The 15,203-nt window shown below is 42.6% G+C and overlaps 1 protein-coding gene across 4 annotated transcripts in view; it reads left to right on the top strand.

Moving 5' to 3' along the window:
* FNIP2 (folliculin interacting protein 2) overlaps positions 1–15,203 on the top strand; it is a 131,885-nt gene that overhangs the window by 92,281 nt on the left and 24,401 nt on the right. For all 4 annotated transcript variants that reach the window (XM_004420972.3, XM_014780242.2, XM_014780243.2 and 1 more), the window contains 6 exons: positions 930–1,131; positions 1,453–1,541; positions 4,064–4,210; positions 4,328–4,497; positions 10,994–12,338; positions 13,248–13,404. In XM_004420972.3, coding sequence (XP_004421029.1) covers positions 930–1,131; positions 1,453–1,541; positions 4,064–4,210; positions 4,328–4,497; positions 10,994–12,338; positions 13,248–13,404 — 2,110 coding nt within the window. The remainder of the gene's footprint in view (positions 1–929; positions 1,132–1,452; positions 1,542–4,063; positions 4,211–4,327; positions 4,498–10,993; positions 12,339–13,247; positions 13,405–15,203) is intronic.

Genomic DNA, 15,203 nt, shown 5'->3' with positions numbered 1-15,203 from the left:
GAGACTAAATGGTGGGGTCAATGAGAGAAAACTTATTGCATACCTACTATGTGCCACCAGGCTAGGCGCTTCCATTTGCAATGTTATGTCCTTTGCTTTGATGTCTTTGTAGAAAAAACAAGTTATTTCTTTTATTTTCACTCTTGCTGTTAGTAGCTGTGTGGTAGTTATGCTGGTTTTTCGAACAGTTAAATAAGAGACAGGGTTGGGCCATATTTGTGAGGTTTACCGCTTAAGAAAAGTTGAATATATATTCAGAATTTATTGGCTTCATGATTCTCTTATCATAGAAGCAGAGTTTTTCGAAAGAATCTTAAGTTTTTTAGAGAATTTGGCTCTACCAGAAGAGAGGTGGATCTTTCTGCTTGGGGGATTTCTCAGAGAGCTTAATCAGTCACGTGGCTTAATCTGAGCATTTACAGGAGTAACTTCATCTAATGGTTTTAATAGCCTTGGGAAGATAAGCCTTAACTACCATTAAATATCCAAACACGATGCCTTGGTTAAACAGAATACCACATAAGATCATGTTTCTTTTGACATTCTTATCTGTTGGTATCTGTCAACCAAAACAAAAGGCCTATGTTTTGAGAGAACAGATGTTGCACACCCCAACCTAAATACCACCCATCTGATGCGAAATAGGCCAGGGGAAAAGGACTGAGAATCTAATAGGGGGACATTTGAAATTACTTTCAGTTTTCATTTAAATTTCTTTCCACGTTAGGATAATATTGTGTGGCAAGCTGATATTTTCATTTTTCATGACAGAAAATTATAGAAGAGAATGAATTAGAGGTAGATAAACTCGTAGTTAAGACTCTGAGTGTTCTGGACTAGCTGTCTGAATGTTGTCCCCTGGCATTACAGTTTATCTTCCATGTAATTCATTGATGCATGGCAATTTTTTGAACTTATTTTTCCTCCAGGTCAACTGATGAGACATTCAGCCTGGCTGAAGAAACCTGTAGTTCTAATCCGGCCATGGTTCGGAGGAAGAAAATTGCCATAAGCATCATCTTTTCCCTGTGTGAGAAAGAAGAGGCACAAAGGAATTTCCAGGACTTCTTTTTTTCTCATTTCCCCCTGTTTGAATCTCACATGAACAGGCTGAAGAGTGCAATTGAAAAGGTAATAGGAATGTAATCCAGTGTCAAACAGAGAAGCGATTATGGGGCTTTGGATATGGTAGAATCTCTTTGTTTATGTATTAAATCACTTTCCCAGAGAACTTAAATCACCTGCAACAGTGATAGATCCTTAGCCCATTGATATTAGAGATCAGATATTGGTTTGCTTTAGGAAAGGAAATTACTGCTTCCTGATGACTTTAGTCATTACCACCTTGAATGTTTTGATTATAATATTGTCTTTTATTAATAAAGCCCAGTAGATAGTTATAAAGGAATTTCTTCTTGGAGAGTAATTTGGCTTGTTTTCTCTTCAATGAAGGCCATGATCTCCTGTAGGAAGATTGCAGAATCAAGTCTCCGTGTCCAGTTTTATGTCAGCCGTCTGATGGAAGCTCTGGGAGAGTTCAGGTAAATTGGCAAAGTTTGGTGAATCCAATAGGAAATTCATGAGCAGCAGTAGCAACGGCAGCCATGGATCTAGGGATACGTGGAGACCATGACTTGGAAGAATTGAGGGGCTGGCAATTATTAGTCATTTTGGCAGCTCCTTCCTTCAAGATGGAAACTTGAAGACCAAATGGAGGAAAAATTTAAGTCATCCAGCACCAAATAATCCTCACTACTGGCTGACAGACAGTTCTTGATGTAATTGTTTTTAACAGGATGAATGGAGAAAACTAATATTCAGGTATCTCTTTTAAGCCTGTTCATTATTTCATGTCATCTTCACAAAAGCCCTAAGAGTAAGCACTATTAACCCCATTTTACAGATGTGGAAACTTGAATTCAAGGATGCTTGTCCAAAGCATAAATGGAGAGAGTATGCATGTCTGGGAGATACACATTCCAGTTTGCCTGAACATCCCTAGTTTATACCCAATGTCCTCTCCTAAGGTCTGGACATTAAATTATATGATCACTCTAGTGTGTCTTCATTGTTAGTTTCTAACTGATGATCTTTGTACTCTGGAGACTGACCTTTGTACTCTGGAGAATCTTTGCTCCTAATGTATGGGTGAAAAGGTAATCTGCTTTGGGTAACAGGTGGGATTCTCTTGCACTGTCCTGAGCTGGGATTGTTGCACGTTTTCTTAGAGCCAATTTCTCAATGGGGTATGGAATCCCACTCCAAAGCACTCATGAGCTAATGAGTCAAACTGTTACCCTGTAGCTGAGGGATAAAAAATGTTAGAATTCTCAGAAAGTTAAAACGTGATGCTTAATGAATATACTGGTGAACTCCATAATCTACTTGGAGCAAAATCCCCAGCCTTTTTTGAACCCTGGGTTATGTATAAAATACTCAAGTAACACATTAGTCATTATCTGGTGATTGTTAAGACCTAAGTCATATGTTTGAGAAATAGTGTGGAGTTGTGTTTTTTGATGGCAATCTGATGATTAGTAAACCTTCTGTAATTGGTGTGGGTGGCACTGGATTTGCCTGTTGCTCTGCTGTGGTCAGACTAGAAGCTGGCTTGTGCTTGAGAGTCTGGACACTAGTTTAATGAAAGTATCAATTTTCCAGAGGTCAAGAATCTGAAAGTACAGAACCAGAAAGCCTCACTGTGTACATAGAGAGGTGCTGTTCTTACTTCAACAACCTACCCCTCCAGAAATGGTGACAAAATAAAGTGTTAGCGTTTGGAGACCTTAGTTTTAGTAAATGAATCTCAGTTCCATGTGACCGTAACTTGTCGTTGCTACCTAACTCCGCAAATGCTCTGTTTTTTGCCAAGGTGGACTTCTTTTGTATCTCAATTCTTTTATGCACACAGCTAGAAAATCAAGTCAGAATATGTCTCATCTATCTTGATTTGGGAAGAGTAGATGTGTTTCAAATTCAGAAATACCAGTGGGGATCCTAAGTTAAGTTAGTGTGCTCTTTGGAAAAACACTTGTGAGTCATGTAGCTTGGAGCAGAGCCCTTGGCATAAGGGCAGGAGACCTGCATTCTCACCCTGAGCTTGTCATGAGATATTTGTATGTCTTGCGCAAGTAACGTAATTTCCCTAGGCCTCAGTTTCTTAATCTGTAAAGTGATAGAACTAAATGAGTCAGTTTCTCTAATAGTTTACAGTTCTAAGAATTTGATTCGATTAGTCCATATAAAAACTTAGTATAGGGGCCGGCCTGGTGGCGCAGCGGTTAAGTGCAAGCGCTCTGCTTCAGCAGCCTGGGGTTCGCAGGTTCGGATCCTGGGCACGCACTGACGCACTGCTTGTCAAGCCATGCTGTGGCAGCGTGCCATATAAAGTAGAGGGAGATGGGCACGGATGTTAGCCCAGGGTCAGTCTTCCTCAAGAAAAAAGGGGAGGATTGGCATCAGATGTTAGCTCAGGGCTAGTCCTCCTCACAAAGAAAAAAATAAAACTTTAGTATATAAAATATTGCAGAAGAGCCATCTATATATATATTTTTTTATCTATAATGAACAGGCTGCTTTGGTTTAGAGAACTAAAGCACTAACCATAAATTGGGAGAGTTGACTTGCCTCCGGTCACATTTTTAGTAGAACATATACTTTCTTTCTTTCTTTATTTCTTTACTATAAAAACAGGCATAAATTCTGACACAAGGCATTGTGAAAATAAATTGTTTCAAAAATGAATATTTTATATCAAGTGTTGGTATACCGTTTCTATAAAGGGTCTCTGTTGCAGCTCCTCAACTTTGCCATTGTGCAAAAGCAGTGGTAGATAATTTGTAAAGGAATGAGCATGGCTGTGTTCCAATAAAACTTTATTTACAAAAAAGGTGGCAGTCAGGTTTGGCCTGTGGGTCATAGTTTGCTGACCCCTGTTTTATATACTGCGTGAATCCCTTAAGGACTACACAGATCTAAATTATTGTTTTCTCCTTGATTCCTTTGTAAAAAGATTATCCAAAATATTTGTGACAGTTTTGTGTATCCCTTCTCTTTTCTATAGAGGGACTATCTGGAACTTATATTCTGTTCCAAGGATAGCTGAACCCGTATGGCTTACCATGACGTCCAGCACTTTGGAAAAAACCCAGCTCTGCCAGCGCTTTCTCAAGGAGTTTACACTTCTGATAGAACAGATCAACAAAAACCAGTAAGCTTCAACTCTCTGGAGCCTTATATGCAAATTCTTGGCCAGTGTATGTGCTGTATATGACATGCCTCTTCCTGCATTGACTCCTCTGGTTGTGTTTTCTTCCGTTTCTCCAAGGTTTTTTGCTGCCTTACTGACTGCAGTGTTAACCTACCACCTGGCCTGGGTACCGACTGTCATGCCTGTGGATCACCCTCCCATTAAAGCCTTCTCAGAGAAACGTACCTCTCAGTCGGTGAACACGCTGGCCAAAACACATCCATATAATCCTCTCTGGGCACAGCTGGGTTAGTACCTAATTTGACTTTTCGGGGATTATATGGGATAGAATAGGAAAAATGCTAGAATTTTTAGTTGATATTAGCTCTCCAACCCGGTAATTCAGGGGTTGTCATTGGGCAGGCAGGGAATAGGAGACTGGCCCACAGGTTCCAGTTGTAAAGCTACCGCTTTCCTCTTCCCACTGCCAGCAGCTTTGTTCTACTCTTTTAAAGCAGCGTAGGTAAACTGTGTTCCCCCATACCACAGCGGCAATTCACCCTAGAGTAGGATTTCTTAACCTCGGCATTACTGACATTTAGACTAGATAATTCTCTGTTGGGTGGGTCATAGAGGGAGCTGTCCTCTACATCGTGGATGTTTAGCAGCATCCCCGGCCTAAATTCACTAGCTGCCAGTGAAAAACTCCCTTCCAAAGTTGTGACGATCAAAAATGTTTCCGCTCCATTGCTGCATGTCCCCTGGGGGGCAAGACACCCCCTGGCTGAGAAGCACTGCCCTAGAGGATGGGCTGGATAGGAGAAAAATAAGAAAAAAGAAAGTAACACACTATAATTTCACCACCTTTTAAATTTTAGCTTAAGTCAGAAACCCGTCTTTCTCTCTTTATGCTGCTTCCTTGCAGTTAGTTGATGGCGTTTATTTCCTCAAACCTTTATGATTCAGCATGGTATAGGAATCTAATGCTTTGGCATAGTTGGTTACAGAGTTTGGAACTTGTGGGGGAAGAGGGAGAATTCCCCCTCTGCCCTTTCTCTTAAGGTTCTTATGGCTGGCCAAATAATTAACGAGACAGGTTAGCAGGAGAAAATAATACCAAGTTTAATAACATGTATACATGAGAGAAACCAGGGACACTGCGTTTCTCAACACAATAGCAGAAATTCTTGTCTTAAATACCATCTTCAGCTAAAGACAAAGGAGAATGTTGGGGGGTGGGGGGAGTCAGTTACAGGAGATTACCACTAAAGCACAGTAAACAAGAGTAAGGTTATCATGCAGATTTAAGGCTTCACCTTCCACATTGATAAGTTTCTAGAAATTAGGTCATCCCCCTTCTTCCCAATGCAGAGAGGGAGATACCCTTACGAATGGAGATTTCCCTTATAAATGTAAATGTTTGTCTGGCAACTCCTTGCAGGGCCATCTAAAGAATGTGGCCAGAGAGACAGAATTTTTGATATTTTTGATGGGCTTGTTGGTGCCTTTCCTATTGTAACATCTATTTTACATTATATTACAGTCATCAGATAGAAGATCTGTTCCAGGAAGGAGTTACTATGTCAAATTCTTTAGGCAGTTAGTGGGGGAGGTCAAATGTCCATCAGAGAAAACAATCAAGGTAAAGAGATATATTTCAGGGTGGCCAAATCTTGATCTCCCACAGACTTATAAGACCAATTTTGCTTCTTTGGGTTCATATGGAGGAGAGGTATACTCTGGACCTCTCACTCACCAAACATTTAGAGTGACAAAGTAAAACTTGTGCACTCATTGTGTTCCAAAGCCTATGCTAGATGCCAGAGATATGGAGTTGAGTAACACATGCTACTTAGCTTCAGGAAGCTAGCTGCCTAATGGAAGAGGCGGATTTGTTTTCAGATGATTTCAAAACATCCTAATTACTCCTTTGATAGGGGTGTGCAAAAGGATGCAAGAGAGAGACAGTGTAGTGCAGAGGTTACGAGCAGGGGTGCCAGAGCCAGACTGCCTAGATCAAATCCAGTCTCCATGGGCAAATGACTAACCTCTCTGTGCCTCAGTTTCTTCATCTGTAAAATGGGGTGATAATAGTTCATGGTTGCTGTGGGAATTAAATTAGTTATACATAAAGCACCTTTGTTATTGATGCTGCTGATGAAAATATTAATATTGGTGGGGCACGAGAGACAGAGTGAGGGGATTGAGGGGATTTTCAAGGAACACATACATGAGGAAATATTAAAATGGCATTTTCTAGAAAAAGAATTACAAACTGGGGAAAAGCACTCTAATCTTAGAAAACAACATGTTATAATAACAATAATGAAAGTTGTCACTCTGAGTCAAGCACTTGTATGTGCTTTTTGCACGTTTTAATTCATTAGATTCTTATTCCAAACCTGTTACTATTGTCCTCACTTTACAGATAATAAAGATGTCTTACACTTGTGCCTGGGTCATGAGATGTGTAAGAAAGAGAATACATGTCTCTTAGTTAGGGGGATAATAGGTGCGTATTAAATGAATTAACTAAAGAATTTATAGTTGTTAAACATGGATTTAATACAACTGATCGGTACTGAGCTCAGAGAAGAACGCAGAGCATGCCTCACTCACTCTGGGTCATATGGTTCTTCCTGGGGAGGACAGAGCATTACTGTTCTTGTTTTGGAACAATAGTCTTAAAAAAAGGTAGTATCATTAAGTGATGAAGAGAAGGGAGCAGAAGGGAGCTGGATGTTAAGGAAACATGGTGTTCATGCTGTTAGGTCACCCATTTAAAAACAATGATAATTAAGCAGTGTGCATTTAATTAGATAAACGTATTTATAATTAGACATGCTTCTCATTTGAAATTTAGCTAATTGAGAGCCATTAATTCCCCGTGTTTAGCATAACAAGGTGAAGTCCCGTCCTATGGGCTCACAGTCCTTTTTCACAGGAGATCATGTATTATTGAAACTCTCCAGTCCTCCCCTCCTCCAACGCAGCAGGAGTCTGGCTCTTGACAAGAGTGGTGCGAGGAGGGATGAGGCCCTGGTGCAGAGTCATGTGATAGCTTTGTAAACCCAAGTGTAAATGATGGTTGGGTTTCCATTTTACAAACTATTGAGAGCCTTCAATAATATGCCAGGGAGACTCTTGTTTCTAATTATTATTATTTTCATTAAATATTTACCAAGTCACAGTAAACAGGAGAATATAAATTGCTGCAGATATACACTGATGCAGAGTAATTTTAATCCAGGTTCCTAAGCAATAGGAAAGATTCCATCTTGAATTATTTCAAAGGCATATCTGAGAGCTTGCCAGGACAGGTACCCCTGCTGTGGCGGCTTCTGCCTGGCTTCTCAGCATTCCCAGGGAAAGGAGGAGAGAAGCTGGAAGCGGCAAACCCTTTCACACTCTCACGGGCTCGCTGTTCAGGAACCTGTTCAGGAGCTTAGCCATCCCCACCTCTGCCTAACGCGTGCACCCTATACAGGGGTTCTCCAAAGTGTGGGTAACCACCCCTTAGTGGGTACTGGCAGCAATTTAGTGGGTCAAAAAAGCATTTAAAAGGTACCATAGAATAGAAAAATATCAGAGTGACACACATGTTTTGTAAAACGTTTGCTTCAGAGGGTGTGTGAGGTTGCAGTATGATATGTGTTTCTTTCTTGGGGTGGGTATATGAAGTTGGAAAGCCTCTGTCTTTCCCCACCAGTTGAAGGAGTTCCATGTGGGTCTCTCTTTGACCCTAATGACCTCAAGGATTTGTGGAAATGAAAAGCAGCTTTTCTCCTCAAAAAAGGTTTGAAAAAAATACCTTTTTTTCCTCCTCAAAAAAGTCTGAAATTTCTTCTTCATTTTTTTTCTCTAAAAGTTTAAGTTGTATTTCTCAGAATGCAGTGGAATTAGACTACAAATCAATAAAATGATGATAAGGTGAAAATCCCTCCCTGCTCAGAAATTAAGCAACCACATTTAAATAACCCACAAGCCAAACAGTACTTCACAAGAGAAATTAGAAAATAGTTTAAGTGATAATAAAGATACAATAAATCACAGTGTGTAGGATTTGGGAGACACTGTTCAAAGGGGACTTCATAGCATGTTACATTTATTATAATGTAATCAGTGAATACTCAGTTTCTCTCCTTGCCTCCTTTTTCATTTTCTCTCAGTTTCTCCTGCCGTCTCCATGTCCCCCCACCTCTCTCAGCCTCCCTCCCTTTACTGTCCTCTCTTTACAGGGCTCCTGAATCCTCTCAGCTTCTCACCTCAGTCTGTCCCCCCTTTTATATTCTCCCCCCCACCTTTCTAGTTTTTATCTTTTCACTGTTTCCCTGAATATTTGTTTCTTTTTCTCTGTATGTTTTACCCCATCTGCTTTTCTCACCTCTCCTTCACCCTCTTTTTGCTTCTCTCTGGTTCTCTACCATTTGCGCGTCTCTACTGCCCATCTCTTTTCTCTCTCTGTTCCTCTCTTTCCTCTTCCCTCTGTTCTTCCCCTCCCCCTTCCACAGTCCCCTGGCTCTGCTCCTCTGTGGCCATCTTTCCCTCTCTCTGGGTCCCTCTGTTTATCTCCTTCTTCTTGTGGTCTCTGCCCTCCCCCTGCCCTGCGCCTGCCCCTTCCTGCTGCCCTGCATGCTCTCTTTGGCCTCTCTCTCTGATTCACCTGCACACACTTTTTACCCCTTGCTTTTTTTCCTCTATCTTTCTCCCATTTTCTCAAACTTAGGTTTGTATTTTAAGTTGTGACAAAAAAGCACACAGAACATAATGTTTATCCTCTTAACCGTTTCTAAGTGTACAGTTCAGTACTGTTAATTTATTCACATTGTTGTGCAACCTCTTCTTCATTTTGTAAAATTATACTCATGAAAACAAGAGAGTCTTCTCTAAGATCAGTAGCTTCGTCAGTCCTAGACTCAAGAAATTGCCTTCAAGTTCAAGATCCAGTAAATCTTTAGTATTACAGGTCTATTATTTTATGAAGTTTGGCCCTAAAGTAATGGCACTGTTTCCACACACATTGCTCTCATTACTTTATATAGTTTATTATAAATTTTATTTTTAATAGCCTTCCCTTGTTTTACTTTTTTGCCATTTATGTCTTAGTTATTAAAATGTACAAAACCAAAAGTTAAATGCATTGCTAAAAAATAATATTATCATGCTGAGTGGACTTTCTTCTGTGGTTTTTTTATACCAGAGTTGGGATATGTCATGCTTATCTTCTTTATTAACATTGGGACTGATTTAACAAAAGTGTGCCATGAATTCATGAAGTGACTACGATCCCCTGTAGCAGTGGGCAGATATAACCACAGGGAAGGGACAGCTTTTGATTGAGAAGGTTTTCTCAAGCAGAAGTACTTGTCCTACCATCAGACCACAATTCTGAGTTCTTCTTTTGAATTCTCAGATGATTTCTCGGTTGCAAAAGCCTCAGAGGTAAAGCTCTATTAGCCTGTAATCTAGTCGTTTTATAGAGAGGATTGTTTAGTATCATCTCTGTCCTGCCCTTTAAACGTTCTTAGGAGCAATAGCCTTACACTGGGGAATACTCTCCAGAGGAGGTACTTCCTGATAGTTTCCAGGGGAAAGTACTTCCTAATGGTTCCCATAACTTTTCCCCAGTCTTAATCTGTCCATTTAATTAGTTTTATCTAGTATATGCCCTTATAAATGCCTTCCCTCCTCTCTCTGGATGCGTTCCTCAGATGGGTTCTAACTTCCTGAGTTCTTATTTATAACTGTTACTACGTATCTCCTCTCTTTTATTTAATGTCTTTTCAAGTTTTGATTTATTCCAACATTCTAATTATTCCCATAATGGTTTCTAACTCAGGATTGGTTATACAGAGATATGAACAAGATAAATCCATGTAAAACACTTAGCACTGTGCTTGCGCAGTCAGTAAATGTTGGCTTTTTGTTGTAATTGTCAATAATATTATCAAAGTATCAAATGCGCAACCTATCAAATGCAGTAATTTTAATAGTTAGGCAGTAATTTTAATAGTTAGGCACTTGACAAATACTTTCGATGAAAAGCTTATACTGCTGGGTTGATTGGCACATTTGCCCTTCTTCCACCTTTAAGCTAAATGTTCATGGCTCATTAACCAGTTTTTAATCAACTTGTCAGGATGTAACTTATGGGACGTATTTTTTTCCAGTAGAATTATTTTCATGTGAAGTAATAGAAAGAAAATACTCAGATTTATTCTTCATGACTAAGTGATTTTCTTCTTGTTGATCAAAGTGATTCTACTTGGTCCATCTGTGTATATTGAGAGACTTCTGAGAAGCCCATTTCATTAAATATTTTGAATTGATTCACTGTACTTCTGTTCAGAGATCCTTGAATTTGGATTTCACTCCAACGCCTATTGTCTTGGGATTCTTCTAAAAAAAAACTCATCATTCTAGTTTCCAAGATACAGTATTTGATTTGGTCACATATTCAGGGCTCTGGCTTTAGCCTTCCTTGGGGAGGTGGGAGCTGGCCAGCCCAGGGAGCTTTGTGGACAGGCCTGAAAAGCACAGCAAGGGGCTGTGTACGCCTGCTCTGCACCCATGCACCAAGGACGGCAGGCCACAGCTTGTGCCAGGCCTTCCGGGCAGACTTTCCATTACAGAGCCAAAACCAACACACGGTTATTACTGGGAATTACCTCTTTGCCTTAGTCAGGTGTGAGGAAGCGGTTCTAGTTTGGGAATGGGTCGTCTGTTTTTCTCTTGTAAAGGCTGATGTATCCATGACTTGCTCACTCCAGACAACATTGTCTTTGTGTCCGCTTTGCTCTATAGGTGACCTTTACGGAGCCATCGGCTCTCCAGTGAGGCTGACTCGCACCGTGGTGGTGGGGAAGCAGAAGGATTTGGTCCAGCGCATACTTTATGTCCTGACCTACTTTCTCCGTTGCTCTGAGCTGCAAGAGAACCAGCTGACCTGGAGTGGGAATCACGGGGAAGGTGACCAAGTGATAAACGGGAGCAGCATCACCACAGCCTTGGAGAGGGGCGAGGTGGAGGAGTCGGAGTACGTGGTAGTTACGGTGAGAAGTGAGCCTGCTCTCCTTCCCCCCATCCTACCACCAACGAAGACAGCTGAGGGAAGGAGCCCCGGGACTGAGGGGTTGGCTGGGAACCCAGAGGGCATGGACGTTAGAGACCTGTCCCCCAAACCTGACAAAGAAGGAAACAAGAGTTCTGAGGCCAGCAGCATGGGATACCAAGAGGCAGCCCTGGACAGCTCTTGGAAAACTCAGGACACATTTTGTGGGGATGAAGAAAGTGAAAAAGAGGCACCACGAGATGGCTCTTCAAGATTCTCCAGCTGCGAAGGTTTAGGGGCAGGACTGAAGACTGGGCAACAGACTGGCAGTGAGGAGTTGAAAGGGGAGATGCCTAAGAAACTACCAGACCGGTCAGCGGCTTGGCCTTGCCCTGACAGACATTCCCGGGAGAAGCCTCCCTTAGAAAAGGTCACCTTCCAAATTGGAAGCTCCGTATCTCCAGAGTCTGACTTTGAAAGCCGTACAAAAAAAATGGAGGAGCGGCTAAAGGCCTGTAGACAATATCCAGAGTCAGCGAGTCATCTCTCTGCTGAGCCCAGGGTGGCTGCTGACGGGGCTCAGGACCAGCAGGTTTCTAGGTGCTCCTTCACGCCTGGCTTCCAAAAGAATGTCTGCCATCCTCAGAATCAATCTTCTGACGGAGATGAGGGTAAATTTGACAGGGGTTTGGCTGAGGACAGAGGCATCAGAACCGACATTGCAGCAGATGCTGCTGGGCAGCTCAACCAGTGTGTGGACTCGTTATCACCTAATGATGGTATGGCAGGAGCTGGACAGAGAACGCTGGAGAAAACGAGAGGTTTGTATGTGAAGGTTGCAGAAGGACCTTTGATAGAGCCTGTTCCAAGCAGGTGTGTACAGCAGGACTCTGGCTTCTCGGTCACTGCAGATGTCCCCTGTGGGGATGCCAACAGGAAGGCAGACTTCAGGGTTGAAGGAGACATTCCCAGAAACGAAAGCTCAGATAGCGCTCTTGGAGAGAGTGACGACGAAGCATGTGCTTTAGCTGCGCTGAATCTAGGTCACAGCAGTGACCGGACTGAAGGGTCCCTGGAAGTGGAGCTGCCTCTGCCAAGGTAACATTAGCAGTCTGGGAAGCAGAGGGAACTGGGTTCAAATACTTGTTTCCTGACCTACCACCCATGACCATGTTAGCTGCTGTTGGCTGTTTTATGCATAATGGTTTTTTTTCTCAGAGTATTAGAAGTGTTACACAAACTGGTACCGATGGTTTCCAGCCTGCCCTTTCTCCAAGGATGATCACTGGCTTAGTGCATCTGAGCTCTGAGCAAGGAGGCAAGTGGTTGCATTTGCAACTACTGTGACACTTTGGGGAAGCTAAGCGATGTGGTGAGGTAGTGGCAAGGAGCAGGGAGTTTCATTTTCTGTCCTCTGTATGAGAGTTGAATGACTGGCAGCAGATGCCCTGCTTCGGAGGTGGTGGATTACCTCGCCATGCGGCTTCTCTCCTGCCGGTCAGAGCAGCATGAAGTGGTTGGGAAACAACACCTCTTCCTTAACACTCCATCAAGTTGATTATTTGGCCTGTGATGACTGAAAGTAGTAATTAGAGATTTCTTCTGTTCTTCTGCGCTGCTGTGGGCACCACCCTGTGCAGATGTGTCGAGTTCCTAAAGCCAGACTTCTGGCAAGATCTCCCCCTCAGTAGACTTTCTCTTTCTTCACTCTCTTGACATGGACTGCCTGGTGGATGTTCGATATGAGGTACAAGAACAAACTCATAACCAGCCATCAAAATACTGGGGGGTTTTCTGCCCTTCCATTAAAAAAAAAAAAAAAACTCCTTTTTCTCTTCCAGCCCCCTTCGTTTTCCCGCACAATGATCCACCTACCAAAGGATTGGTGAAATGGACCACCCTGAGTCTGTTTCTCTTACCTCTGTCATTGGGGTTTTTGTTCCAATTGTAAGGCAAGAAGGAAGTTCATTTTTAATCGTGTATTCTAATGGGCCAATATTGTTTTAGGTCTCAGAGCATCAGCAACCCGAATGTAAGAAACTTCGGCCGCTCACTTCTGGCGGGTTATTGCCCCACGTACATGCCTGATCTGGTGCTTCATGGGACCAGCAGTGATGAAAGGCTGAAGCAGTGCCTGGTGGCCGATCTGGTCCACACAGTCCATGTAAGTGATCCCAGCTTGGAGCCTCTGGCTGCTGACAGTGTGTCAGCCAGGATGTTGGCGAGCAACAGGTGTTTAGACTGAAGAGGGTGTAATTAAGAGATTGTTTACAGAGATGCAGGCAGGGTTACAGGAACCAGTAAGGGCTGGTGCAGCACCCGGGTTAGAAGCCCCTGGAAGCTGTGAGCACACCTGGTCCTGAAGGAGTAAGAAGGCGGAGCAGTGACACTAGAGCTGTGGAGAGCTGGAGCTGGAAGAGGGGCTGCCTGGCTGCAGAGGCACTGAGCAGGGTGGGGGATAACGCCTGACATCTCTCTCCTCCAGCCTCTGAGCTCCACCAGAGCTTCCCATTGGCTAAGCCCAGCTGGAAGCCAGAGAGCAAGATCATAGCTGATGCAGACACAGTCCTCTGGTCCACAGAGGTCAGCCTCCTGGGGCCCGAACAGGACAGAGAAGGGCAAAGAGTGGATCTGGGGGTGGAGAAGCCGGGCAAATAGAATAAACAGCACAGATGGTGACAATTATATGCTGTCACGGGGAGGACTGAAGAGATGTCACATATGGTTTGCTTTTTATCTGATTCTTACAAGTTCGTAAAAGTAATTTATTTTAACTGATTTGTCATTAAGTTCATTTTGATGGCTGCATGAGGATGACTGTATAAAGATTAACAAGTCTTACTGGAAAATTGCCTTGTGGCTGCCGTTAAGTGCTTTTCTGCTATCTGCAGCGTGACAGGAACTGAGCAGTTAACAAAACTGTGTCAATCTGATGGGCCTGTTTTTAATTGAGCTGCTGTTGGGCAGATGTACAAAAATAGATGTTTTGCATTGGAAACATACTGTATCTTGCACAATAGGGCAAGTCCTCATTGCATTAAGAAAATTAGAATTTGGGTTGTTACCTAGCTCCTTGCCCAACAAGTATTTTTTGAGAGGTAGAACAGAAGATGTTGTGCATGTTATCTTTTGCCTTGAGCATCTCCTCGGTGAAGACTAAACATACATCACACACAGGCTAAACAGGCTGAATATGTTTGTGTGAAATGGGAAGAAAAGCTCAGTAGTGAGGCAGTTGTCCTCACAACCCCCTAGCATGGGGAGGAGGAAGAGATGAGAAGGGGTTGATCTGAAGCTGGGAAGGCCAGCCCAGTTTACCCATTTGTACCCAAACATTCCTAACCCCACCCTGCTTTGTGGTCAGACACCACCCCTCACCAGGACATTCCTGGAATGAAGCTATGAAGTTGCTTTTGTCTCTATAAGGAATGTCGTAATATTTGATTTTCACAGTTGCAGTGAACACTGTATACTTGTTTATCATTTCGGAGGTCCATATATCAGTGACCTTAGAATAAGAACAATGCCCTAAGTGTATGATACTATCTTTCTAGGTTGTCTTAAACCATATGTGAAGCCTCAGTGATTTTAGAGACTCGCGTACATTTAGTAGCCATCTGTAGCATTAAGCCAGGGAATTAGAGACCCTCCTTTCCTTTTCTGTTAGCACCTTATGTTTATATCCATATATGCAAAACCATTGGGGTTTTTTTTCTGCTCTGCTGTCGGTTTGATTTGTAAGAACATTGGTGTTGCTCGTTGGACGCTTCTTCCATGAAGTCCCTTGTTCTGCTTCTGACAGAGGTGTCAAGAGATCGCCTGTGAAATAACAGGGTTGTCTTCAGTGCCATCGATCTTACCGACTGGAGAGTGTCGCCCAAATGCCCTAGACTCGCTCACTAGCCACTATAGAAGTGTAATCTGTTGATTGATATCCCTCCTTGAATTTGTCTGCAAAACCAT

This window comes from Ceratotherium simum, chromosome 12 (genome assembly GCF_057802395.1).
Source record: "Ceratotherium simum simum isolate JZ-2026a chromosome 12, ASM5780239v1, whole genome shotgun sequence".
Lineage (NCBI taxonomy): Eukaryota > Metazoa > Chordata > Mammalia > Perissodactyla > Rhinocerotidae > Ceratotherium > Ceratotherium simum.
Note: the sequence above shows the minus strand (reverse complement) of the source record. Positions and strands in the feature narration are given on the sequence as shown.